We start from the raw sequence: 27706 nt of genomic DNA, 5'->3' as shown, positions 1-27706 counted from the left end.
ACTCCAGTCAAAACCCATAAAAAAAACCTGGCCAGGTCAACTTAAAAAAATAAGAGTATTCGGTGGATGCTATAAGGTCTTCCTATCTTCCTGTACTTATGCTTTTAGGTTATTAAAATGCACACTTGGAAAATACATATAGGGAAGTACGTGCTGTACTTCATAACTTTAGGTTAACATCTTTGTCATGTACAATGAAATAACCATGTTTTTGAAAGAACAGTTATGTTATTCTCTTAGTTCTCACTAAAGAAGTGCATGTTACTAAAAAAACGCAGAGTAAAAAACCTTCAGAAGGCCAGAAAAAGTGAGATTAGTTTGGTTTGTATGCTGTTCAGTGTTCTAAGGAAGACAGCATATACTCAGCTATAGGTATTGGATTGCTGTTTCTGTTTCTGGTTCTACTGTCAGTATTGCATGACTTGAACAAATATATGGGTTTTGAGTTTTTCTCCTCTGAAATACTGTTTTATTTTTCAGTTCTACAAGCACGTTGTACAGAGTGTTGAGAAATTCATTCAAAAGGTATGTCAGTCATGGGTGTTTTGTGTTAGCACTGAGAAAAATTTCTTCCATTTTGGATTACAGAGTATTGAGGAGTATTAGGGTTCAGGTACACATGGATTAGTATTTTTATCACATTAGTTTAGTTTTTAGTCACATTCAGTTTCTTGTAATCAGTAGCCGACCCATGATGCAGAAAGACAGTACTTTGTCCTAATTTTGTATGTGTGATATACTTTGGTCTCAATGACTGTAGATAATGTCTTAAGACTACTTCTGTATGTATTCATTTAATGTTACAAGAGGCTGTCAGGGTGGCCCATGTGAACAGAAGACTGCAAAAGAATTGACAGTGGTTTGGTGAGTGACAGTTGCTGTTGCTGTGCTGGGAGGTTTTCCCATAGTTTTTAAAGCTGAAGGGAAGATAACCATTCAGCCTTATCTTTTGTGTAGCAGGAGATGTAGCATTTCAGTTTGTGGTTCCTGCTAGTAATTTAAAACAAAAAAATATTGATATGATTAGACTGGAATTACTTTTTGAGAAGATGCAGGATTAATTTAAGGATTCTGAATAACAAAAGAATTTTATTGCATTTTGTTTCCTTGCAATAGTTAATTATTCTTGGGTAAAACTGCATGTTACCTCCAGTTGGAAAAGCATGGATTCCAGTTTGTGAGTTTTCCTTCCTTGTCTGCATTGTACCTGATTGCTCAATTGGTCATTTTAGTACTGAATTTTTCTTCTTCTGTAAATAGGAGTAAATTATGATCAAATTGCCTTTTTATTTTGACAAACAAGCTAGAGAAGTTAGTCTGTTAATGTTGCAATATTGGACGCAATTTTTCTTCTGTTGTCCATTTTACCATGCAGTCTGGATTGCTCTGTGTCAGTAACCTGTCTTCCTCACTATCTTTTGTTTCTTGGTGCCCAGTGTATGGTGCAGTGGCTTTTGGCAGTGGTTGGACAGTGTCAGCAGGGTTCAACTTCAGCCTGGTGTTTTTAACTGTCTCAGAACAGCTCATGAATTAATTATTTAGGTACTGGCACATCAGTCCTATGTGGAAAAGGTATCATGTACGTTTCATGGCAGTAGCAAAGACTAGTAGTTTACTTTACCACCACCGCTAGAGTTTTGTTAAGTAGTTGTCTTTTAGGGCATTGCCTCTGACTTCTTCCACCTCTAGAAAGTGGTATTGATAACCTCTGATCCTTGTTTAATACTACAGGTGAACATAGGAGAATGAGAGCAAGTGTACATCTTACCCATCTGAGATTGGTAGCACTTTGCAGTTTCATGTGCTGGAATTAATCTGGAATTGCCGAAGTTCCAAATACTGCTTTTTGTTGTGATGGTTGTGATTGATTATTCTGCGTTCGGAGGCATGGGAGAAGATTTATCCTCTGAATGAAAGTGTGACCATTTGTCAGGAAATGGACTGGTTGTTCGTGACCTTTCCATAAGCTAATAAGAGTACATTTGTGTTCAGTGTCTAGTACTACTTGATGAGGGAGTTCTGCACTGTTGGAGAAGGAAGATGGATGTTATTATTGATAATCTTGTTAATGATCACTCTGGATTAGATGTTTCCCTTTAGTGGGCTTGATGTGGGTTGGTTTTTTTTGTTTGGTTTTGGGATTTTGTTTGTTTGGGGTTTGGTTTTTTTTCCAGTATTTCATGAACAATCTAGTGAAGCACAATTTATGAACATCATATAATAGTAAGTTCCTGTTTTAGTAGAATTGGAGATCAGCAGAAGAAAGCTAGCTATTTGGTATTCATGGACTTACTCGTTTGGAAGCAATCACTTCAAGTTAAAGCTCAAGATACTGACTCTTCTGTTAAAATATGCCATAGACTTGTCCAGAGTGCTATCAGTACTATCTCAATTATTTTACTGTTGATTCTTTACCACTGTATTTTGTTTCTTCAGAATTAATCTCATGAGGTTACTGAAACTCCAGGTGAAATAATTGCCTGTGACATTCTTTGTTTTGTGACACTTAACTCACTGGACTGTTTTATTCTCCGTCAAAACATTTCACAGGTCTAAGGACCACATTTCATATATGTAAGGATATTCCATTGTGAGAGCAAGACTTGAATAAATCCTTTGAGTAATCAAATTATCTTATTGCTTAGACCTACTCAGAAAATAAGTGAATATTTGTTATGGAAAATATCCACTGAGAATTTTGTTGTGGAAAACATCTACTGAGATTCCACATTTGTTATTAAAAATGTCCATCTGAGATTAGGGATACGCAGGCTCACTGCCCCAGCTGTAACTCTTCTTTATTTATGTTTTAACTTTTATTATCCTTTTTTATAAGATATATTATTAATTATAATATTTTTCTTTCTGTGTATGTCATGGTTTTAAATACTCCATTGGACATGTTTGCTGAGTTTTATATATTAAATATCTGTGCCTTTTATTAATTTGAATATTGTGAAAAATTGTATACAGGCCTGTATCAGGAATGCTCTTGGTAATAATTTAACTTTTCAATAGCTACAGTACATTGAGATTATTATCTGAAGACAATCTACTATATCCTATTAGATTTTAATTTTGTAATTTCATAATGCACATTTATTCTTAAAAGGATGCTGCACACATCCTTAAAAATAAGGATTACCATACTTACACTGAACCATGTTTAGATCCTAAATAAATGCTTTATCAAGGTTGCAAATGTTAGCATATCAGCACTTTTCAGAAAAGGAAGTTTGTATGTAGGCTATAATAAAATTAATAGTCTGAATAGTTTGGCACTATATTGGAGATTATGAATTTAGTGTGTTGTGTAACATGTTTATAGACTATGTGGACCAGAGAGGGAATGTGTGTACTTTCCCATGTTTCCCTAATACCTTGTGTGGTAAGTGCATACAACCAATATTCATGAAGTAAATCTATGTCATAGTGTAACTATATAGTTACAGTCACCATTCTGGTAATGACTTCGTTATGTCTTTGTGCTGCTTTTCATTCTGTCTTAAAACTTTTAGCAGTAGTTATGTTGCAGTTACTTTGCAATTAAAACACAAAAGTTTTAGCTTTACTTGTTAAGTAAAATTAACTAAATAATTAGTATAGTTAACAGACATGCTTTATAAATACCATGCTGTTCATAAATTATACAAGTTTTCCAGACCAGTATCACTGAATATTCTCAAACAGATGTCCACATAAATATGTTTTGTTTTTTTTTTCTGCAAGGGGAGGATATGCCAAACACTAATTAAATGTAAAATAAAGTAAACGAATGTTAACTTTAATACTGACTTTGATCATAAAGAAGGACTAAAATATTTTGAATTGTACTTACAGCTAATACCAATGTACTGCTAAGAATTTGGCCATGCTTTATTCTGTTTTCTTAAAATAGATGTATGTGTTTAAAAAGGCTGTGTGGTTCTTGTGCTTACTTTTAATAGCTAGATTCTAAAATGTTAATTTTTTAGTGGTAGGAAATAGATTTAAAACCATTTACATATTTGCAGAATACATATAGATGGATAACTTGAATATTAAGGCTGGCTGGTTTTGAATGAGTTTAATCTTTCAGGAGAATTTGTTAAATAGATAGCATTTTATTAGTACTTTGCCCTGTTTAAAAATGAAATAGGACTGATCATACTTATTCTGCCATCAGTGCTTGTTATTTTTGCGTATTTTAAATGTGTATTTTAAATTATCATTCTCTGTAGTGCAAACCGGAATACAAGGTACCTGGTCTGTATGTCATTGACTCCATTGTGAGACAGTCCCGGCATCAGTTTGGACAAGAAAAGGATGTATTTGCTCCAAGGTTCAGCAATAACATCATCAGTACTTTCCAGAACTTGTACCGTTGTCCTGGGGATGACAAGGTAAACCACTTACAGATTTTTCTGATTAAGGCATGTTATCTGGGAGGAAGAAAGATTTTGATCTTGCTTTCTGCTTGCTAGATTGGACCTAGTTACAGACTTACATGTTTATATGTATTTCTTTGATTTTGCTTCTCTTAGCATAGGGATGGGGGAAGACACTTCCGATTAGATTAATTAGACTTTTGGAAAGGTTTTCAAGAAGACCAGGTGGATTGAAGTTAATGTATTTTGATGGAGGGAAAAATTAAGTGAGCATGTGGTAGGACAGGGATTTATAGGCAGACTTTTATTGATTTATTCTCCTCTTCAGTGAAAAAATGAGCGAGCAGGTTTTTTATAGTGTCAAGGAATAGACATCTTTCTTGGCAGCAGTTATCTTCAGTGCAGGATAGTCTGTTTTGGACTGAAGGAGCAGTAGAAGAGAAACAAAATATCTTAAAGGTTATCTTTCCTTTGATACTGAATCAACCAACAACTGAATAAGGCCGAACTTGAATAGTTTGACCGAGTAGTTCAGCTGTTCCATTGGACCACAGTAGTCAAGGTGGCTACCAAATTATGTTTATAATAGATTGGCTGGAAATAAGCAGCGTGTTCAGGCAGTTTAACTTCCTTTACATTCGTCACTAATCTTAAAAAAGCTAGAATTTCTTCTTATTGAATTGAAAAATTACAGAAAGATGGTAAATGCTATAAGCTTTATCCTCCACATAAATTTGTGTAATAGAGTCATTAAGTGAAGTAGTGAGTGAGGGTGAACACTGCAGGAAGAGGAAGACAAGTTATTCTTTGAATACACATGCATTCATACAGCTTTAGTTTTCAGCCAAAGATCTGGAAACTCCAGGCATTTATAGAAGATGATTAAGTTCAACCACTGCATTCTCCTAGAGTTGTTTTTAAGATTCCTGCCTTTTTAGAGGAGTTAGGAACTCTGTATGTCAGGATTTGAAAATTTTAAGTGGTTGGAAAAACCGCTGTAAATGTCTTCTCTTCTGCAACTGAGTTCTGAGATACTGCGGAACAGATCAAGTTAAATGACGTTTTTCCAGTCTGGTTTTAGGTTATCTGCATGATCAGTGTGTGCTGCTTCTATTCCATAGTGTTTTATATATAAATAGACAACAGTTAACATGTTTTTCTTCATATAGTTGTACTACTTAAGCAGTACTAGTTTATTTTGTGTAATCATTTGGTTTACTACTCTGGGAAATGCACTAATGCAGAAATAGCCTGACTTATTGAAGAAGGAGATCTGGCACAAGGATGGATGCAAGTACACAGTAAGCGTCTGGTTAAAAAAATAAGTATAGTAAATTTGTTGTAGGGTAAGAAATAGCACTACTTATGCTGTGCATGGCAACTAATACCACATTAGACATGTTTAATGTGAAGGGGGTTAGTAAAGCAAAATCTGTTTGTGGTTTGTAAAGCACCTATCAGGTTCATTTGTAGGATCTTTTTCTTTTTCACCTCAGTTAGGGAAAATGTGTTTTACAGTCTGAGGTCTTACTGCAGCGTTGTGTATGGATTTGGTATTATAGTAAAGTCTTTGCTGTGAAAGTAGTTACAATATATCTAACCCAGCAAAAAATTATGCTATCAGAGATACCAAGATACGTTCCTGTTTTCTAGCATTTTGATGTTTAGTGTGATTAAAAGGTGTGACAGAAAAACACAAGTTATCCTTATATAAGCAAATGTGGTTTGGTTTTGTTTTGTTTTTAAATCAAGCAGAAATACAGTAGCATTTTTTTTTAAATAACAAAACAAACCCCACTGGTTCCTTTGTCTGGCTCAGTGATGGGAACTACAGTGGTGAGATAGATACAGAGGCACAGAAATAGTTTTATATTCCAGTTCTGGATAGAAGAAGGAACTCTACATCTTCTGTGCAGTGAAAATTCATCATTTCTCTCTATTAAAGTTAATTATCGTCTTGGAGTTCAGGGCAGACAGAGGGTTTTTTTTTGTTTTAAACACTGTGGTTAAGTACCCTATGTTCATATTTCATAAAATTTAAATAAATAAATCATCTTTATGACAGCAAACACAAGCTCTTGTAAAGAACTTTCTGCTCTCTGTGATACAACAAACTTTTTGTTCCTTCATGTAAGCAAGGGTCTTTTAATATCACATGTATTTCTATTCAACTTTTCAAAATAAAGGAAAATCTTGCCTTTTGGTAGAAGTGAAGCTGAGAAAAGATTTGGTAGCAGATCAAACCAGTGGAATAGAAATGCAAACTGAACAATGAGTTACATGTAATGGAGTTGTATGAAGTACTAATTTTGATTCTTTCTTACCCATGATCCACGTTTTTTAATGTTACAATGTAATTTCAACAGTTAGGAATTGTGTTCCAGTTTAAATTTTTAAATTCTTCAGTTTATCAAGAGAGTTTGCAAAATATTGACGACTTTCCTAATAAACGTATGTAGCAGTCTTATTAGTATGTGCATATTTTTCAGTGGACATAAAAATTTTGGTTCATAGGTAGGTTAGAATTGCATTCCTATATGTTGACTATAAAAGTTGAGGAGACTAGTAATTCCTCTGTTTAATTATTAATAATTCTTTAAAATACTTAAAACAATTGTTCTTCCATACCATCTTGTAAAAGTAAAGGTGCAGAAAAGCTAGATGCATTTGCTTGGCTTTAATATATTTAATTTTCTGCTGAAAAAAGACTGTCACTATGCATAGTGTATCTTTACTGTTGTCTAGGGTCAGCTTCAGGTTTATAGCTTAGACATCTTTGGTGTGGTGCAGTGTAACTGTTCTTAAGGCTTTAACAGTTTCTAAACTTAAAGTTGTTTCAGTCTAGACGGATTGATATTGCTAGTTAAGAATTTCACAATTGATAATAACAAGAAATATAAGCATGACTCAGATCTTCTGTTATCCTTTCTTCCTTTTAGAGTAAAATTGTTAGAGTGCTGAATTTATGGCAGAAGAATAATGTGTTCAAGAGTGAAATTATTCAGCCTCTTTTGGATATGGCAGCAGGAATTCCTCCTCCAGTTGTGACCCCTGTCTTGCCCAGCACTACAGCTGCTATGAGCAACAATACACCAGGTAAACAAGGATGGGTTAAAACCATACTTAGAATCAAAACACGTCAGCTTTGGTGCATTGGCTGTTAACATGTTGAAAAATGTCACACGTTTCCCTTATACAAATCAAATAAATGCTAGAAAGACACAGAGCCAGCATCTTGATCAGGGAAATGACAAAACCAAGAGGCAGCCTGCTGTGCTTACTTTCCAGCAGTATATTATAAGTATATTCAGGTTCAGTAACAGTGGAATAAGACCTAGTTTTGCTCTCTAAAGTCAAAACAGTAGATCACTGACAAGTTAAAAACTTAACACAGGGCTTAATACAGTCTTTGTTAGTGGTGCCACAACTGAGAGAAACGAAAGAGTACATCAGTAGCTTTTTGCTATCCATAGCATTGAGCTTGCTGGATAATGAAAAGAGAGTGCTCCTTTAACTTGTGCTGGCCAACAGACAGTGATTTCAAGGGAAAAAAAAGCCCACAATACAGACTGCAGCTGGTGACATACTTCTTTCTCCCTCAGATCTGAGATTTCTCTGCTGGAGAATCATAGGCAAAAAATTGCTCACGGAGTATGTTCCTGTTTACGAAACATTAACGTTATTGTGCATGCAGCCTTGGTAATTTTGTGCTCTAAGTGTCTTCCTTACTCAGATGGCAGGGAGCTGGCTTTTCAACTTTTTTTGCTTGTGGAGATTTTTTTCATTCCAGATTGGGAGTATTTTGCATATAGAAATTGGGTTCTGGCACATACAGGCCTGCTTTTGTCACCCACCTTTAGCTGACACTTTGCTGAAAAGCATTGAGGTGGACAAATGCACCTTACTTTTCATTGGTGTTTGTAAATATGTAAAAATTCCAGCTCATGGATTGGATTGGCTGCATCTTCTAGCTCAATATTTTTTATTGTCATTAGTTTGATTAGTTGAAATTGCTGAAATCATAGGTCTACTCTAATGGTTTTTAAAATTCTGATGTAAATTGTCTTTAAAACAGCCAGTCTAGTCATTTACACTTAGCATCCATTTTGGCATATTTCTACTTCTGAGCTAAAAGCAGGACTATTTATGGGGATGGAGGATCCTTCTGGAATATAGAATCACAGAATAGTTAGGGTTGGAAGGACATTAAGATCATCAAGTTCCAACCCCCCTGCCATGGGCAGGGACACCTTGCTCTAAACCATACCACCCAAGGCCTCGTCCAGCCTGGCCTTGAACACTGCCAGGGATGGAGCATTCACAACCTCCCTGGGCAACCCATTCCAGTGCCTCACCACCCTAATAGGAAAGAATTTCTTCCTTATATTCAATCTAAACTTCCCCTGTTTAAGTTTTAACCCGTTACCCCTTGTCCTATCACTACAGTCCCTAATGAAGAGTCCCTCCCCAGCATCCCTATAGGCCCCCTTCAGATACTGGAAGGCTGCTATGAGGTCTCCACGCAGCCTTCTCTTCTCCAGGCTGAACGATTATAGCATGAAACTAGTTATCAGATTGCTGATTTAACCTCAGTGTTCCACTTGAGGAAAAAAAAAAAGAGGCTAAAATAAGCAATCCTCATGAATCCAGCTGCTGCAGGTTGAAATTTCTAATAGTATCCTTTAGGCTTCTCTTGGGGATAAGGTGCAAGTCCAGCAAGTTCTGGACTAACAGATGTTACTGATCAGATTGCTAGCAATCATCATTTGGTATATATTGTTTCCATTAAATGGTTTGGATTACTGTGTGAAATCTATTAGTTTTGCATTTGTCAATGTTTTTGTTAGCAGTCCCCATAGGTCAGTAGTGGAAAGAGCTGTGAACTACATTTACAGTAATCCTGCTACCTGAGAAATGTTGATAAGAGTCTGTTATTTTTGTGTGCTCTATGTGTGTGTCAGAAAAATGGTTTCAATTGATGTTAATACAGTTCTTTCTCAGTAATAGCAGGGTTTTTTTTTCTTTCTTCTAACACAATTTCTAGTTCTCTATGTTAAAATATTTTGGCATTGGATTTTCTGGTTTTTAGGAACACCTGTGACTCCAGTTACTCCGGCCAATGTAGTGCAAAGTTTACCTGATCCTTGGGTATCCCAGATTGCTAATACAGATACCCTTGCTGCTGTTGCACAGATTTTACAGAGTCCTCAAGGCCAACAGGTAAATATTTTGTAGACAGTTACAGTGTACACTGAGTGATACTTTGTGTCTTTACAGTACACTTAAGGAGTGGATTGCACTTCGTGAAATGTGGAGTAATAGCTTTTGAGGAAGGAAAGGATGTTAAGTGAGACTGGAAAGCGTGGAAAGTTAGTAATGTAATTTTAAAGAAAAAAAGGGTGAAGCAAAAGAAAACTATTATGCAGATGAGAAGTGAATGAAAGTTTTAAAAACTGCAAATCACAAAAAAATTACGTTGGATATTTTGTTCAAAATGGTAAAATATTGAAGAACATGGATTTGGGGAGAGGGAATATATGGTCTTAAGTAGAAGCGTGGGGACAAGCTGGATATACTGTAAATATGTACATGCAGATCTCTAGGATTGGCAGGTGAACTGCAACATTTGCTTTGATTCTCTCTTTTTTTTCCTGTTCCTCATGCCGCTCCACCGGCCCCTTCGCAGGCACCAAAGTCTTTGATTTCATCTTAAAATTGTGTTTTATGTGTGAGAGTGCATGTAGGTAAGTTGGAAGTGTAGACATAGGAGAGGGCAGAGTGAAAAAGGTCTGACCAGCAAGAATGTGAAAACAGCTAAAATGGTGACCACCCAGGATTTTCCCACTCTGGGGCTCGTATCTCTGCTTCTTCAGTTTGATTCCTTCCTACTCAGAGCAGTGAACAAGTTGGACCAGCCATATTTGCTCATCTTCTGTGGATCAGCCAAGAACAGAGAGGGTAGCTCTTCAGCTTTATGTGTTGCAGTAAAGGTAGAAGAATAATGGAAGCATTTTCAGAGGCTCAGCTGTAGGAATCTGTATGATTGTTTTTTAAAAAATAGGAAGAGTTGTTTCACATTATCAGAAGGTCACTGTAAAACAATCCTGAAAAAGGATCATACATCTTTGATGCATTGTGGAAAAGATGATCAGTGTAATCAGCTTGTGCAGAGTTTCTGGTGAGCCGTAGTAAGAAGGGAGGGATTGAACCCAAAAGAGATCAGTGGTGAACCCCACAAGGAGGTAGAATATGAATGTAAAGGTAATCGGGGACTTTGAATCCAGAGACTGGATTTGCTCAACTTTTTTTCCAAGACTGCCCCAAAGGTAAGGCTCCAGGGGTTTACTTCTGGGAAGGTTAAAAGACAGCTTCTGCTAATTCCATGGTACATTAGGAAAGCTTTTTTTCTGTAGGAGTAGTATTCTTTACTTTTGTGTTAAGGTAATTCTGTTCAACACAAACAAACTACTCCAATCACCACATCACCCCCAAAACTATTTTTAAATAATATTTGAAACACCCAACGCTAGTTTTAGATAGTATGTTTTAACATCTATCTTTTGATGCTACCCATACTTTGTTTTTACTGTAACATACTTTGGTGTTACCATACATCTATTGCCCTGGAGTGGCTGCTTCTGGTTTAGCATTGCATCTAGGCAAATTTTATCCTGAGATAGTCCTATATAGAGCCAGAGTCTGTGTCATTGAAGGAGGTCAATTTATATTCCCAGTTGCTGGTCAATTTGCTTTTTGTCTTTTGTTAACAGAGCAAAGGAATTGCATTCAGTCAGCACAAACCTGAGTTTCAGCATGAGATTTTGTGACTAATCTAGAGACACTAGTGCAAACTCTTCATATAGTCCAGTTGCATTAGCTTAAAGTGGAGCTTGCAACAGTGCATTTACTTTCTCTACACAAATGTTACAGCATACAGATTTTCCTAATATATGTGGGCCCTTAGGAAGCTGGAGTAGGCTAACAGATTTTTTTCAGGTCAGAAGGAATCAAACTGGAGAAACAGAAGAGGGGGAACCCTAGAAAGCAGGAAATCCTGAGTGGTGACTGGTCATCATGCAACCTGTCAGAGCAAGTTAGGAGAAAGAAGCATCTGCATGTCTTGTCAGCTACAGAAAACAAATTAGCCAGTAAGTGGGAACAAAATTTGCCATAAATGAAAAAAGCCATAGGTTAGATGGTACTGCATTCCTGAGGTCTGTCTTCTTTTTTTTTTTTTTCCCTAAGTGGAAGGGAAAAATACTAGTTTTGTTTTTTGCTTTAAAAAATACTTTTTTGCTTAATGCATTTGTTATCTTTTCTCTTTTAGCTTCAGCAGTTGATACAGACACTGCAGATACAGCAGCAGAAACCTCAACCTTCACTACTTCAAGCTCTGGATGCTGGTCTTGTTGTTCAGTTGCAGGCCCTCACAGCACAACTTACAGCTGCAGCTGCAGCTGCTAACACACTTAATCCACTGGAACAAAGTGTCTCTTTTAATAAGGTAGAAGTAAAATGAGTTTGAAGAAATATCTGTTGTTAAAATATATGTAAGTCAAAGAGTCTTCTTTTGAATTTTACTGTTTGTCTTCAGAGATTTTAAAAATACATCATTATATATTATGAAGTGCTCTATCTTGAAAATCAGAAAGTCTAGAGAGTGGTATAAATGAAAATACTAGTTTTATATGAGTTTAGGCATTTCATAGAATACTTCGAGTTGGAAGAGGATACGTTAAGGGTCATCAGGGGTGAAGGTGGATGTGATTTAGCGAAGTTAAGCCATTGTTACATCTTTTTCTTCATCCTTTGTAACACAACAGTGAGAACTGAACATGTCTTATACTTCCCTTTCCTGTGTTTATGATCTGTGCGATTTTCCCAATAGAGTAAAATGTGATTAAACTTGTAATTTTCATATATTATAAATGCAAAAAAACCTTGATCTTAGCCACAAAGTGATTGTAAGTGAAGAAATAAATATATGACTGTATTTAAAACTAGTTCTGTGACACTTTTTAGAGGATGTCAAAATGTACCAAACCAACTCTGTAGGTAAAGAAACTTTGTATGCGTTGCAACATATGTGCTTATCAAAAAAAAAGGAAAAAAAAGCCAACAACAAAATGCAGGAATTTAAGAAGGTTAATGTAGTTGAATGCCAGGTAGCAATAACCATGCTAGAAAATACAGTAGTAATACTATACTATCATTAGAATAAAAAAGGAAGAACTTCTATTCAAAGATTAAAAAATAACTAAATAAATCTTGTTCCATTATCTTTGGAAGAAACAGTTTGTGTGTAGATAATATGTGTAGGATCATCCTGGAATGAATAAATATTCATATAAATATTAATAAATAATAAAAATAAGGAAGTCAGAGAAGCAAAACTCCCTTTTCTTTTCCATAACCCAGATAACCTCTTTTTCAGGCAGTTAGCTGCTCAGAACTTCACAAGTGCTGAGTTAAAAGTTTTAGCACAATTTATCTTTTATTTCTTGAATTTGTCCAGCTAAGCTCAAATCTGTGAAATAATAAAGAGTTGTCATGACTAATGAAAGTAATGCAGCTGTAAAAATAAGTAAGGGGCAAAATGGCCTGTACTCATGCTGTATCACAGCTGTAACCATCAACTTGAGTAGAGTAAAATAACAGGAAATGAAAGCATTACTTAATAGGGACTGCCTCAGTATTTAGATACAAAAATGAATAATACGGCATTGTATTAGGGTTTATTCTGCTGACTTCAATTCCAGCATTTACATGGATAGGTATGTTCATAGGTGTGGGTGTCTTGAATGTTGGACAACTTAACTGGAGAAAACAGAAGGAATTGCCGTTCTGCTGAGTTGTTTATATACATTGTTTGAGTTCGGCTGATGCTATTCAGTTAGCTGATGCTAGTAATGGTATGTAGGAGTCTTGTTATTATGTGACTCTGATTTCTGGGACTTAGAAGGTAAGTATTGTGGAAGGAATTCTTCTGGCGGTGTGATAATTTACATACAAACTTCCAGTAGGCATACAGTGTAGATTTGTTCTTGAAAACTTGTTTTCATAGTATGTGATCTGTACCTCAGTTCTGCATTATACAAGTAGTGTCAGATTATAACACAACTCAAATTTGTGTTCAGTGTTCTGTAGCATCTTTCTGAATGAACTGATGATCTGTGTCGTGTTAGTCTGCTGAGGCTTTCACTCAAAGATTACTTAGGCTGCCTTTTTTTTTTTTTTTAGTAGAACTTTGGTGTTATCATATCTATATTATTTTTCTGAGGTTTGAGGATATCTGAGTCTAAGTCTAGGCATTATATAAGAGTATATTAACTAGTGACAAAATCCAAATAGCATGCCCAAATAAGATAAAAACTGTAAACCAGATTTCTTTAAGAGGAAGGTTTTGGGAATGCTTTATATCCTGCTGACAAATCTAGGTCTTTCTTAGTGATCTTCCAGGATGCTCTGAAGTTCTAGAGCTTTTGTGTGTGTTTTAAAGAGCTTGCAATAGTTTTGTATTTAACACAAAATGCATCAATTGCAGTTGATGATACTGTTAGAGGTGTGTCAAAAACCAGGGGTTCAGAACAGTGCAGTGAACAGCAACACTAGACTGTTTGTTTGAGTACCAGACATCCAGTTGCTTAGTCTTTGGGGTTCTAGTCTTTATCAGAAAACAAGCTAACAATGGAGCAGGATCCAGCAGGGTACCCTGGCAGCTAATACTATCCATGGCTGTGTGAACAGCAGTATAGTCAGGTGATTGATGGAAATGATCATCCCATCTAGATATCCGATCTACTCTAGACATAGCCTAGAGTATCACATCTGGTTTTGTTGCTTTGCCCCTGTACAAGAAAGTCATTGACAAACTGGATGTTTCTGCTGTTTTCTCAGGATATATTCGGTCCTGCTTTCATATATATATATATATATATATAAGATTATTTCATTGGGAAAATGGTTCTAAAAATTCTTGATTGTTCAGTCTCTAGTTAGCTAATGCTTTGTTCTTCTTGCTGTACTCCAGTAATTGAGATTAGAGTATTCCGAGAAAGAAAATGGGCTACTGAATCATGATGGCTTGTTACTGGAGATGTTTTTGTCTTGGTATTTTGAGATGACTGCCCCACTTTCTCATCCTTTTGTTTTTAACTTCTAAGCCCAGGGTTTGAGAAGAAGTTATGGGTGATAGTAGTACAGTATTAAGTCTGCTTTTCAGAAAACTTTCAAGGTGTAAAGATGCATGCAGATGGGTTTGATAGCACTGCGCTGTCAATACATAGTTACTGGAAAAAAACCCATCTCAGTGGCAAATAATATTTTTGTATTTCTTCATGCTTCTTCAGCCTTATCTTCAAGAAAGTAAAATGCTCCTGAAATACTCCTGGGCTATTTAAAAACTAATAAACCATACTTTTTTAGTTTAACAGAACCTGCACTGTAGACATTTTTACAGATAAAATAGATTTATCAAAGTTTTTCTTTTTCCCTGTCAGATACCTTTCTTTTTATCCCTCTAGAGGTTTATTCCTCTTTCATGATAACTACTTGCTTTGATATTTTTGCAGACCATATGAGAAGCTGTTGTCAAGGAGCAGTATATTTGAAGGAATTCAGGTTGTCTAAATGACACGTGTATGTGAAAATAGTAATTCTTTGCGAAGTAATCAAGCTGTAGGTCTTCTTTTGATATGAGCAGAGCAGTTTACAGGTTGCCAAAGGATTGAATAGTTGGCCTCTTCGTAGTAATTTCTTCTAATTAAAGTTACCATTACGTAAAATTAATCTTTATTTAAGCCTTTCTCCAAACTAGCTGTTACTATGGAAAGAACATGTGGTTGTGCTTGTAACTGCAGCCAGAGCACAAGAAAGCCATGGACAAAATTTGGTATTTGATGCATTCAAGAGTTTGATAGCAGTAGCAGTATGACATTTGATTTTATTTAGGTTATTTGCCATCCTTCTTTATTTTTTTCAACTTCAGAAATAAGAGCATTTTTCTTTTGAAAAGTAAATATACATAAAAGGACATATAAAGAGTACTCAATTATGCTTACTTTGCTTTCTCCTAGAAGCTGATGGACAGGTTTGACTTTGGGGAAGAATCTGAACAAAATGAAGAGCCTAAAAAAGAAGCTCCCACTTCTCAACTGTAAGATCAAGCTATGTTTCTTATGGAAAATGCTAAAATCTGCCTGACACTAGTTGAATATTAGGATTAAATAGTAAGGAAAATGTTTCTTTTTGAGCATAAGTATACTATACCAGTAGGAAAAGACAATTTCCTAAATTTATGGAACATACACATTCTAAAAATATTTAATGCCTTTGTATCAGAACTTTTGTTGATTTCATCTTAGAAATTAGCGTGTTCTTTACTTTGTTAATTAAATTCATAGCGTTAATGGTGATGGTACCGGAAGGTAGAAGTAGTTACATTGTCTTCATTATTTTACATTTTTAGTTAAACTGAAACTCAGTTATGAAGACCTGTTTATCAACTGTTTAAACCAAGAGAAAAACTTTTTTCTTTTAATTTTTTTTTTTATTTAAATTATTTCATTTTAGGCCTTTAGTACCAGAATCTGTGAACAACTCCCTTTTTCACCAGCTAGCTGAACAGCTACAGCAACAAAATTTAGAACACCTCAGACAACAGCTTCTGGAGCAACAGCAGCCTCAAAAGGTAAGAACTCCATCTTGTGGCCGTTGTTAATTATGATGGTCTCCACTGATAAAACTCATACTCCAGGACAAGAAAAAAATTGTCTTATTACTGACACTTACAATAGGAATCTTTGTTGCTAGCTGATCATCCAACAGAAGCTGACAGAGTAAGTGGAGTAATCAGAAGAAAGTACTTAAAGTAAGGGGAAAAAATGCAACCAAATGTTTGGGGTGTACATTTTGCTTCTCTTGGGAAAGAGTAACTTTTAGGTAAGTTACAGGCTGATTGTGCTTTAGGTGTTCAGCTCTTTAAGAAGGGTTTTTCTCTGCTGTCAGAAAGAAGGTGGTGAGTACTGGAATGATTATGTCCCTGATGTGAAGGGAGAGCAGCATGCAAACTGCTGCTGCAGAGCCATAAAGAGGACAGAACAGAGAATGAGGATAACTTGTTTCCTCTACCAAGCTTGAAGTCTCATTTTGTTGAAGAATCTGAGCTAAAGAATAGAGTCATGAATTTCCTTAGAAATTATCAATTAAGAACTGGTGCTGTAAACAACCAAAGATTCCTTCTTAACTGTGTGAATTGGGTCCTCTCTCTCCATTGAAGTAAACTGGCTTATTTCTTCTGAGGTTTGTCCTTGGTATTTAGCTGCCTTTTTCCCTTCTTGATCCCAATGCCTGACCCAATTAGAAAAAAAAAAGACCCTGAAAGTTTATTCTGTCTCTCTTTATATCTACCGACCAGATATAAAGTGGACTTTCTGTGAAGTTTTGGAACTAGTTTCACAGTAAAATAAAAATCTCAGAAAGAAAATCTAAGGCAGCACAAACTGAACAAACGTCTGTTGGGGGTTTTAGTTTAACCTGTATGAAAAGTGCACTTGCTCAGCTTTCAGTCAAGAACATAATTTGAGTTTTGAATTTGTGACTTTAAGTTTAGTAAAATAGTAATTTAATTTTTTTTCTAGGAAGTATTTTCTTATTCTGCCGCTTTGTTGTAGTATGTTTTGTTTTCATTTTTCATTTAAGCACAGTTACTGAGGCAAATTGTACAACATAGCTACAGATTAAATGTCTTTTTTGTATGTTGATGGATGTCTAACAGTTTCTGGCTTTAAACGCTGAAATGTTGTAAAGCAATATAACTCTGAAGAGTGCATCTGGTTTAGGAGCTTTTAATGTGATGTACCTAAAAGTAGCTAATTTGAAAATAAAAATGCTGAATGCCTACCTTACTGTAAAATAAACAGAATTATAGTTTACATTACTTTCATCTATGCAATTAAGTTACAGTGCATTTATGGGTACAGTGTTTGTATGACTCACCTCTTAATATTTGATTCTCTATTACAAGTCCAGAATCTGTTTCCATTCAGATCAACTCTGTTGAGTTTCTTGTCTAGTTAGTACAAAGTTTATTTTCACCTTGAAAGCAGCCTAAAGATATAAACTTCTGCTGTAATGACAGCAGTGTGTTATGAGGAAAATTTTCTTTAATTTCATGTTTAAGCATCAGTGAGAAAGATTAAGGGAAAAAGAAGGAAAGATAAAACACAAACCAAAATTATTACACATCTGATTAGAAGCAGAGGGAAAGGAGGAGAGGACAGAGGACAGAGACAGAAGGAGCAACAAGAAATGTAGGAGTTGATACCGAGAAACAGATTGTTAAAGAATAATTAAATATAAGGAAAATGAGACAATTTTAGAAGCAAACGCATTAACTGAATTACAGCAGAATTTTTTATTTTTCTGCAGACTGTTATTATATAAGCTATTCAAAAAATACGAAGGTAAAGCAAACAAACCTTGGTGCTGCATGTCATTCTGCTAAATTTCTACCATTCTTCTGGCAGATAGAATACCCAGCATTTGTTTAATTGAAATGAAAATGTACTGTGAATCACTGAAATGTTTACCTGCAATATTACAGGATTATAAGTCCAATATTATTTTTCAAACTTGTAATGGCATTTGTGAATACTTTCACGGCATTATCTGCATTTCTTGAATATCTTTCAATATCCTACAGATATTTATACCAAATCTGTGCTTTCAGTCCAGTGTATAGGCCCTTACAGCTTTTCCTCTAGCAAATCAACAACACATTTAGTATTTTACATTTTTAAATTTGGTGGTTGCTTAAGACTGCTTGTTTTGTTAGGTCTCCTGTACTTGACGTGTTGGCATAAATGACACATCTTCCTTTCTCTTGTAGTAATTAGTTGTCTGAAATCACACATTATAGGAACGTTGTAGTTTTGAACTAGTTAAATTGGTATTGCAAATAAAAGAAACTTGCTAAATAGTTTTTCAGAGATATTTGAACAATTGTTTCATATAGTGTTCCATTTTGACACAATAAGCATTTTGAATTATGAGGCTTTTTATGGTGTATTATTATTTGTTATTTAGGCAAGCCCTGAGGAGAATCAAGAAGGAAATTTTGGTTCAGAGCACTCTGCATCACCATCACAAGGGAGTAGTCAGCAGCAGTTTTTAGAAGTGGAAACAAATGTAGATGATTCAATGGATATTCAACAACAGGTAAAACTATTACAAATTTGATTACAGAAGTTGGAAGGAAAATACATACTAAGATGATTTCAAAACGTATGCTTTCATATAGTCGTATATACTGTGAGTATATTTATTAAATGTTATTGAACAACTGTTATGTTTAATCTCAGGACATGGATATAGATGAAGGACAGGATGTTGTTGAAGAAGAGATTTTTGAACAAGAAGAAAAGAAATCAGCTGTTCGTTCAAGATCGAGAACTCGCTCAAGATCTCGTTCAAGGTTTCATGATTAACTTGTATTACATAAAATGAAGGGTTTTTTTGAATCAAAGTTTCAAGTTGTGTTTATCAGTCTTAATTCTGTATTTTCCAAAATTTCAATGAGCATTTTTTGGAAATTAAAAATATGTGTTCATTTAATATTTGTGTGTTAGATGCAGACTTTCTGTATGAGTTCATTTTTCATATCTGTGTTTTACTTTAAATTTTTTAAGACTTATTCAGGTGACAAAAATAACTTACACTAGCCAGCTGGACAGGTTTTCTATACCAGAGAAATACTGTTATGGAACATTTTCTAGTTCTCACACTAATGACATTAAGCTGATTTCCTGAAGCAGTTTTACTGAACATAACAGAAATGTCTGTATCATGCTTAAAGTTTATAGTTAGAAGATAACTAAGTTTTTAAAAAAATTTTCTTTTTAACTCAGCGTACTGAAATTAAGTATTTTGTAGGTCACCAAGAAAACGAAGGTCAAGATCACGGTCTGGTTCTCGTAAGCGTAAACACAGAAAACGTTCACGCTCAAGATCAAGAGAAAGGAAGAGAAAGTCATCTCGGTCATATTCCAGTGAGAGAAGGGCTAGGGAAAGGGAAAAAGAACGTCAGAAAAAGGGTTTGCCTCCTATACGGTCAAAAACACTAAGTGGTGAGTAGCAGCTGCTTACTCTTTTAATAATCTAGTATTAAAGGGAGCAAAGGCTTTTTTTTCATTGAAAAAATAAAATTTAGCTTGAGTACTCTTAAAAAATATAGTAACCATATTCTCTTGTGTAAGTTTCACTTCTGATGTTTTGTACAACTTAGGTATGTCATTTCATCTTAGAGGAAAGCAAGTTTACGCATAGTATTGCACCAGTGATTTTACTTCTGAACAGAGAGTAGCATGGGTTGTCCCTAAGTTGCAGTCTGCTTTCTCTTTAATGCCGTCTTCTGTGAGGCATTTGAAGATGATCGCACTTTGTCTGAAAGTTGGTATGCTGATATCACTGTATCATTTATCTGACAAGTTCAAAATTCATTAGTACAAAGGAAAGACTGTTCTGTTCTCTTCACATTGATATTTTACATCATTCCAGGGTAACTTTAAATTCAGACCTGTGTTATAGTTTAGATGAGTGACTTTGTTTTTTTTTTTCCTCTGGCTCTTCACATGAAAAGAGACAAATCAGTTTTATAATGTAGACTTCTCCCAGCAGCCCACAGAGCAGGGGACTATAATCAGAATGGATGGGAGCTGGGAGGCAGTGATGTTAAGTGACCTGATGACAATCAGCAGCAGTTGAGGTCCCATGAAGCGACCTGGCTTGTTGAAAGGAGATATTAAGAAGGCTGAAGTATGGAAACTTTGCTGGAGGTTGTGGTGGGGGTAAATAAATAAATGAATAGGTAATTAACGTGACAAGTGTTTTGCTTCGTAAAATTTGTTCATTGACAGCCACTGTTACCACTTGATGAGGTCTGAAGAATTATTTCATAGAGCTTAACACCCTGAGAAACAACAGGGCCATCTACAAGCATGGGAGGAACAAGTTTTGTCCAAGAGAAATCTTAAGGCTAGTCTTTTGCAGTACTGCTGAGTACTGCTGTCTATTGAAAGTGTTAGCTGATGCAGGAACGCACAAGACTTCTTTTCAGTTGGGTGCTGCAAGATTGGTACAGGAAGGATGTGTGACATATCAAGATGATGATGAAGACAGAATATTTCCTTGGTTTAAGATAAGGTAGCCCAAGAGATCCAGGTTCTCTGGTTTTGTTCTGCCTTCAATTCTTGGAAGGTCCTGGGTGGATTACTCAGCTGAATTACTCACCAGTTAGAGTAATTGGTGGTTGAGGAAAACCACCAATATTAGCCTAATCAGATAACTCTTTTAAGTGGAGTCAAGTGCTGTGAATGTTTCAAGGCTTGCCCAAATAGGTTGGGAAATATTTTGGAGACAAAATGGTTGCAAACATATACGATACAGGAGAAGGAAGGTTTAGCTCACGTGTCCGTGAGTATTTATATTTGACAAGGAGGACAAAGGGTAGGCTTTTGGGAGACAGATTACAGGGATCTGGGCTAGTGGTGGAATTGACAGGAGTCGGAAGCATCAAGGATATCTTCAGCTCAGTGGTGGGCCTCATCCAAGTTTGTGTTTCTGGGATGTTCCCACAGGTAAAGTAAAAATATAGTTTCTGTTTCTTTCATGTGAAAATGCAGTGAGTCATACTGCAATTAAGTTTCTTCCATAATACACTTCTAGCCAGTTAGAACTTAGTCGTTCTTCTTTAGAACTGTCTTTATATCCTAGAGGCATGTTTTTTATGGAACATGGAATATTTTTTTTCCTAAGTGATTTCTATTGCAGTTTAATAATCTACAGATTTTTTCTAATTTCTTTCAAAACAACTATTTTCTTTGAAAGAAAATGAAACAAGAGTGGACACTTGTACTGAATATTTGTTTGGTGTCTTTTAACCCTTTAACATTTTTGTTAATGTACTTAAACTCTGTATAGTAAAAAACAGATCTACTGTTCTTACCTTTTGATCAGTGATTTCTGTGTAACTGTAAAGCCCTTTATATCCATGCTATAGAGTATTTTATAAGCTAACATTCTAATAGTTGTATTGACAGTAATGTGTCTCTTGACAGTTTGCAGTACCACTCTTTGGGTAGGTCAAGTAGACAAGAAGGCTACACAGCAAGATTTAACTAACTTATTTGAAGAATTTGGACAAATAGAGTCAATTAATGTAAGTAAGCATGTTATCATGCATTTTCAGGAATTATGGACTTGTAACTTAAATATGTTTATGCCTCTGAATTCCTTTTAGCAGCTTAAGCTTGTATTTGGGAGATTTTTTAATGACTTTAGAAGCTGTGTCTATGATATTTGATTATTGGTTTCCATGTACTGCCTTTTGAAGCGTTACAGACAGTATGCTTCCTGATAAAATGGCTTTTCCCAAGGACTAACAGTTTACACAGGGGTTAAACCAGCATCCAAACAACTAAAAAGTTACATCTTTTCTCTTTTTTGTGATATGGCAGAGGTCAGGTATCATTCTTCCTTGGACTAATGGACACAAGCTGATGTGTATGCACATTATTCTTGGTTACGTGTCATACAGAAGCTTCCTAAGGTAGAATGAATGTAGATGAACATTTAGAAAGAAATAAATTGTATTGTAAACAAGTGTTTATTCTAAAATGTGACAGTTAAACTGTTGCTTATAATTAGGAGATACATTTCTCATGATTCAGAGTAATTTAGATTTAGCTGTTCAGAGTTGTATTTTAGTGTTGCGTGTAATTCAGCTTCAAGAGAAAGTATTTTTCTCCTAATGTAACACATCTGCATGAGAGACATTTGGATTTTTGTCTGTTGCTCCAGTAGTTTTAAAATTCTTCTCATACAATTTCATTCATGTCAGATAATATTTCTAGTATTTTTCCTATTATGTTAATATATTCAACTATATAGATAATAAGGAATAGTTTTGTGGCATTACAGAATCTTTTAAAAAGCTTCACAAGTCCAAAACACCCCAGTAGCCTGACATTTAAGCATCATTTTGATTTTCAGGAGCTAGCAATTAAGAAATTTAAAAGGAAAGTAATGTAACAATCATGATATCCCAATGCCTGTTAGATTTCAGAGGCAAACCGTATCGTAAATAGTTCATCCTACATGTTCCACAAAGCTTTAAGTACTTGGGATGATGTTGTAAATTTTAAACGTATTTTTCATGAGAACTGTATTAAAGGCTGTCATTTTAAATATTTTTGTTCATCACATTACTGTGTGCTCCTAAGCACACCTATATTTTGGACTAAAATAAGCAATTGTTATACATGATTTGCAAACTTTCAAAGATTACATGCTGCATCATACTTTTCTTTCCTAAATAAAACATTAAAATTAGTGGAAATCACACTTAAGGAAGGAGAACTTCAACTTTCAAAAGTGCAACATAGTTTTACTCACTAGTTTGCGCCTCTGTTGAAGGTTGTCGTTCAGCTTACAGTGGATATGGAGCTTAAGAGGTATCAACCTCTGATTTTCTGAAGTTGTCATAGTAGAGCTCACAGTTTTTGCCTACTCCATGTTATTCACATCTTTCACATAATTTTTAGCACCCATTCTTCAGCTTGCTACTGCTGCTTGACAGTGTTGTAAATGAAGTTCTCTGCCAATATCATTCCTTATTTTTGCTGCTCAAAATTGTTAATATTGCTGATTAAGCTAACAATTGTTTTCAATGTAAGCTTTCCCTGTTTTAGTATTAGGATGCACTTAGTGTAGTTACATAATCTGAAGTACTGGTTCTCCTACTTTTTAAGACCATTGCTTTTTTTCCATAGATGATTCCCCCAAGAGGGTGTGCTTATGTCTGTATGGTTCATAGACAAGATGCATATCGTGCTCTTCAGAAACTTAGTTCTGGGTCCTATAAAATTGGATCTAAAATTATTAAGGTAAGTTGATTTTAATCTAAGAATGTCATCCCTTTCCAATCCAGTTTTAATATGATAATTTGTCATGTAGCAGTGGTTTATTCAAATGTGCAATATGAAGAAGAGTAATGAAACAATAAGGTGTAAATTGTTTTCTTTCCTCTTTGTGTAAAATGCAGCTTCTAAGAGATGATTTGAAAGTAAAGTGAAATGATTGCTTGATACTTAGGAAGTGCTTGGTTAGTGTTTTATGTACGTGCTAGTGATAGGAGTACAGGACTGTAAACAACCTAAGTCCTTTACCTGTTTTTGTGGATCGCTTAATATTGCATTTGATAGTATTCTTAGAGTTAAGTATATGATTAAATGTTGTGGGTTTTTTCTGTGTTCTTTGATATGTTAGGATGAGTCCTTAAATACTGTATTTTTGATTTCCCCAAATATATGTCAGAATTAATGTAGAACAGATTTGAGCTGTTAGATGTAATTAATCTTCCACATAACTGTTGCAAAGGCCAAGAAATCTTCCTACAGGTTCATTTAAAATTAAAACCTTATTAAAACTTTAATAAATAGACACGGAAGGTTGATCTGCAGTGACAGAAACGTGAAGGAAATTATCTGAAATATTTTGTTCATGGGTTATATGATTTAATGGGATTATCTGTTTGGGACTTATTTTCAGATTGCCTGGGCTTTGAATAAAGGTGTGAAAACAGAATACAAGCAGTTCTGGGATGTGGATCTGGGAGTTTCATATATTCCTTGGGAGAAAGTAAAATTAGATGATTTGGAGGGCTTTGCTGAAGGTGGCATGATTGACCAGGAAACAGTAAATACAGGTATGGACACTACTAACGATTGTGATAGTTAGCAAATGTCTTTATTTTGGTAATTGCAAGTCCTCACAAAGTTTGTTGTTTAGGTATTGCATGCTCTTTTTCAATGTACATAAATTTTACTTGCTACATATAAATGGCACTAATTATGAAACGTAGATGATGTTTGTAGGTGCATACCTAGTTGATTGTCGAGACAATGAAGTATTAGTGACAAAAGCAAATTAATTTAGGCAAGTTAATAAAGGTTGGCATTTTTAAAAGTTATGAATTTTCTGTGCACTAGTTTTCAAATTAATTTGTGCAGAATTATAATCTGCTTGTGATTGTGAAATGTTCTATATTTAGGTATAAAGTTTAAGATTGAGTTGGAAAACATCCAAATAGGCATAGCTTATCTGAACCTTGAGGTATTTCCTCCATGAAATCAAAGAGACAGGAAAGCAAGCGATGATAGAACTTAGTCTAAAACCCAGTCGAGAGGCCTGTGAGATTTGTAAAAGATTCACAAGTACTGTGTTTTCTTGAAGCAGATCTAGCACCGAATGACTGGACTATACTGAAGTAAACAGTAGATCAAAACTGTTTATAACAGTGACAGTAATTTTTCAAGTCATAATGCAGTCATGCTTCAAGTAAAAATTGAATATAAATAACAGAAAAATTAAAACATAGAACATTACTGAAATGCATTCACTATGTGGTCCTTGACATACAAAACTTTCTGAGGAAGTTACAGAAAGAAGAAGTGGGGGTTGGGGTGAGGTTTGTTCAACATGAGGGTGCTCTGTCATTGTACAGTAGCTGATAACACAGATGTGTTGACAACAGCAGTTTGTAAAAAACTGGAGCATACCCTACGTTAAAATATATTAACAAAATGATTGGTGAAAAAACTTGGTAAGTGTTGAAAAATCAGTTTGTATACAGGCAGAATTGAATGGTATCACAGGTGATTAAAGATGTTTTACATTCTTTATATAGTAATAAATAATTGCACTTCCTTCTTTCCATAGCTTGGTGGTTATTTGCCATGTATCTGTACAAATACCAGATAAAATTTTCTTTAGAAGGAAGGAGGCTTTTTACTATTTAAATACAAATGACACACAAAAAAATATGTTTCAAATATACATTTTTTTTTTTTTTTCCAGAATGGGAAACAGCCAGAAGCTCAGAAGCTGCTAAAGAAAATACTCAAACTACACAGAGTGCTGCAGTTGATAAGAATACAGTTATTACAACACAGACAGAAGCTTACACGCAACCAGTCACTATGCTGCAGGTTTGTATTGGTCTGAGTATGCAGAAAATCCACAGAACTGAAGGACAAACTTTTTTGTTCCATATATATAAACTTTAATGCTGCGTTAGAGTACTTCAGCCAAATATACCTAGGTCCTGTGTCCATATGTGTTTATCCATGAAATATTTTAAGAGTAGAATCAGTTGTCGTGGTTCAGCAAACTCCCTAGTTTCATGCACAACATATCCCAAACATGTACAATCTCAAATGAAGGTTTAAATGTTCAAGACAGATCAATTGGAAAAAAAACAAACCAAACCGAACCACACAAAAATTCCCAAGAACAACAAAAAAACAACAACAATAAAAAACCCCGAAATGTAAAAAAAGCCAAAACAACCAACCTCCCCTCAGACAAGCCGCAGAGCAAATACTGGCATGTCATTTTTTTAAGGACAAATTAAAATGAGCTTACAGAAAGTATTTTCCTTAAAGCAAAGCATCTCTCTGCAAGCTAAGCAATGAATTTTTTTTTCCGCTTGTGCTTGTTTTTTCTCTACCTATGTGCTTTTCCCCGTATCAGCTTTGACTGTAAGTGTAATTATCTTTTTCAATAATTTTGGACAGGATTTCATAAGGGCAGTCTCATCTATAAAAGATCCAATTATTCAGGTAGTGTGCTGTTGCACTCCTTAGGCAGTAATTCATGAGGTTTTGGTTCTTTGCTGTATTTGTTTTGCTTCTGGTAAACCAGGGAATTTGTATTAGCATCCATTTGGTAGCAAGGTATTGTGGAAGGCTGGAATAATATAGTGTTAATTTGTATGAGTATACAAAAGTACAGATATTGATCAAGTATAAGTACAGATAATTTCTGTAAAACTCTTTAAATCGTTTTTTAGAATGACCATATGAAAATCTCATTTTCAGTGGCAATGAAAATGAGGAGTTGCTTAATGCAAAATTTTTTGTATTTGTATTATTACTTTTACCTTTCCTAATATGTATGGACATTTCCAATACTTGAGCTGATGTAGTTACTGTGAAAGTTAACATATTTGCATTTACTTGCATTGAATTTCGAACTTTCTTCTTGTCACAAAAAGTTGTCTTCAGTCTTATTTCAACTGCCTCCTAGTCTACACTGTGATCAGTATATATTTAAATATATGTGCATTGGTTTTATTCTGCTCCTAATTACTTTTGATTATGCTGCACTGTACCAAAACACTTACCTCAAACAGAAGTTTGAGAAATATTAAATACTTTTAAGGATTTCATCAGGATTGATAGCATTATAATTACATACACTAAACTCAAATTTCCAGTACTGTTCTAAAATATGTAAATGTTTCTAGTGAGAATGAAATTACTGTTTTCTAAGTGTTCTCGAATTGCCAAACTATCTAAATTTTCCTTCCTTTTAACTCTCCCCCTTTCTCTATTCACCTCCCTCCCACAGATACATTTTTATTCATGAATAAATGTAGTGTTTATCCACGTATTTTTCTGTTCTTTTTAGAATAAAGAAAAGATAAGCGTAGAATTCTTCCAGTGTCCTTGTTTAACTGTAGTGTAGGTTTCATTTAAAAATGCAGTCTAATTCTTCAGGGTGTTCAGAATATATAGAGAGCCTTTGGTACATGTAGAATTTAACATGAATAGCAATCAAATCAGTTTTCCTCTTTATAGTAAGTATTGAAATTGCTTGTTTTTTCTTTCCATGAAAAAAGATTCCGGTAGCTCCAGCTGTGCCTGCTGTTAGCTTGGTTCCACCCGCATTTCCTGTCACAATGTCTGTCCCTCCTCCTGGTTATAGCGCAATTCCTCCTCCACCCTTCTTGCGTGCAAGTTTCAACCCTTCACAGCCACCTCCGGGTAAGTTAGTAAATGTGAAGTTGAGTATGCAATGAGTATACTTAGTTTGTGTGCTTCCATATATATTATGCTTTGTATAGTTTTCCATCAGCTACTGGTTACTCTTTAAGCCAGTTGACCTTTGAACCTTAGGTTTCAAACTAGGTTAAAATTATTTATGTCTAACTTGGTATTATTTTTACCTTAGTAATTATTCTGTTGAGAATAGGAATTACACAATTTTTTTTTATATAACTTTAATAAAAATGTAAATTTAAAAATCTTTAAGATCAATCTTTCTTTTGAAAATTTTGACACTCTTTAATTTTCTTCTTTGGATACTGCTGGCAGAGATAACTTCTAAAGATGGACATGCGAATCATCTTTAGTGAAGAGTGGGTTGCTTTTGAAAGCAGGAGGCATACATTTCTTCCCATACATTTGTTATTTACTATTCTTCAGTGATGCAGCTTTCTG

At 35.0% G+C, this 27706-nt stretch overlaps 1 protein-coding gene across 7 annotated transcripts in view; it reads left to right on the top strand.

Annotated features, from left to right (window-relative positions):
• The window catches only part of SCAF8 (SR-related CTD associated factor 8), a 95561-nt gene that overhangs the window by 28762 nt on the left and 39093 nt on the right, over window positions 1-27706 (top strand). For 5 of the 7 annotated variants that reach the window (XR_009729282.1, XM_061378586.1, XM_061378588.1 and 2 more), the window contains exons 3-17: window positions 481-525; window positions 4221-4382; window positions 7307-7463; window positions 9457-9587; window positions 11695-11871; window positions 15443-15522; window positions 15939-16056; window positions 18453-18584; window positions 18728-18840; window positions 19299-19492; window positions 21482-21582; window positions 23195-23308; window positions 23973-24129; window positions 25281-25411; window positions 27106-27250. Coding sequence is in view for 6 of the 7 variants with exons in the window: in XM_061378586.1 (XP_061234570.1) it covers window positions 481-525; window positions 4221-4382; window positions 7307-7463; window positions 9457-9587; window positions 11695-11871; window positions 15443-15522; window positions 15939-16056; window positions 18453-18584; window positions 18728-18840; window positions 19299-19492; window positions 21482-21582; window positions 23195-23308; window positions 23973-24129; window positions 25281-25411; window positions 27106-27250 (1957 nt within the window). In the remaining variant the exon portion in view is untranslated. Of the gene's footprint in view, window positions 1-480; window positions 526-4220; window positions 4383-7306; window positions 7464-9456; window positions 9588-11397; window positions 11516-11694; window positions 11872-15442; window positions 15523-15938; window positions 16057-18452; window positions 18585-18727; window positions 18841-19298; window positions 19493-21481; window positions 21583-23194; window positions 23309-23972; window positions 24130-25280; window positions 25412-27105; window positions 27251-27706 lie in introns of those variants that run through there. The other 2 variants (XM_061378589.1, XM_061378590.1) reach the window with 2 other exon arrangements.

The sequence above is a fragment of the Neopsephotus bourkii genome, unplaced genomic scaffold, assembly GCF_033783945.1.
Source record: "Neopsephotus bourkii isolate Nb327-2 ecotype Australia unplaced genomic scaffold, CSIRO-AGI_Nbou_v1 NB_1767, whole genome shotgun sequence".
Classification (NCBI taxonomy): domain Eukaryota; kingdom Metazoa; phylum Chordata; class Aves; order Psittaciformes; family Psittacidae; genus Neopsephotus; species Neopsephotus bourkii.
The sequence above is the reverse complement of the archived record's forward strand: the minus strand, read 5'-3'. Positions and strand labels throughout refer to the sequence as shown.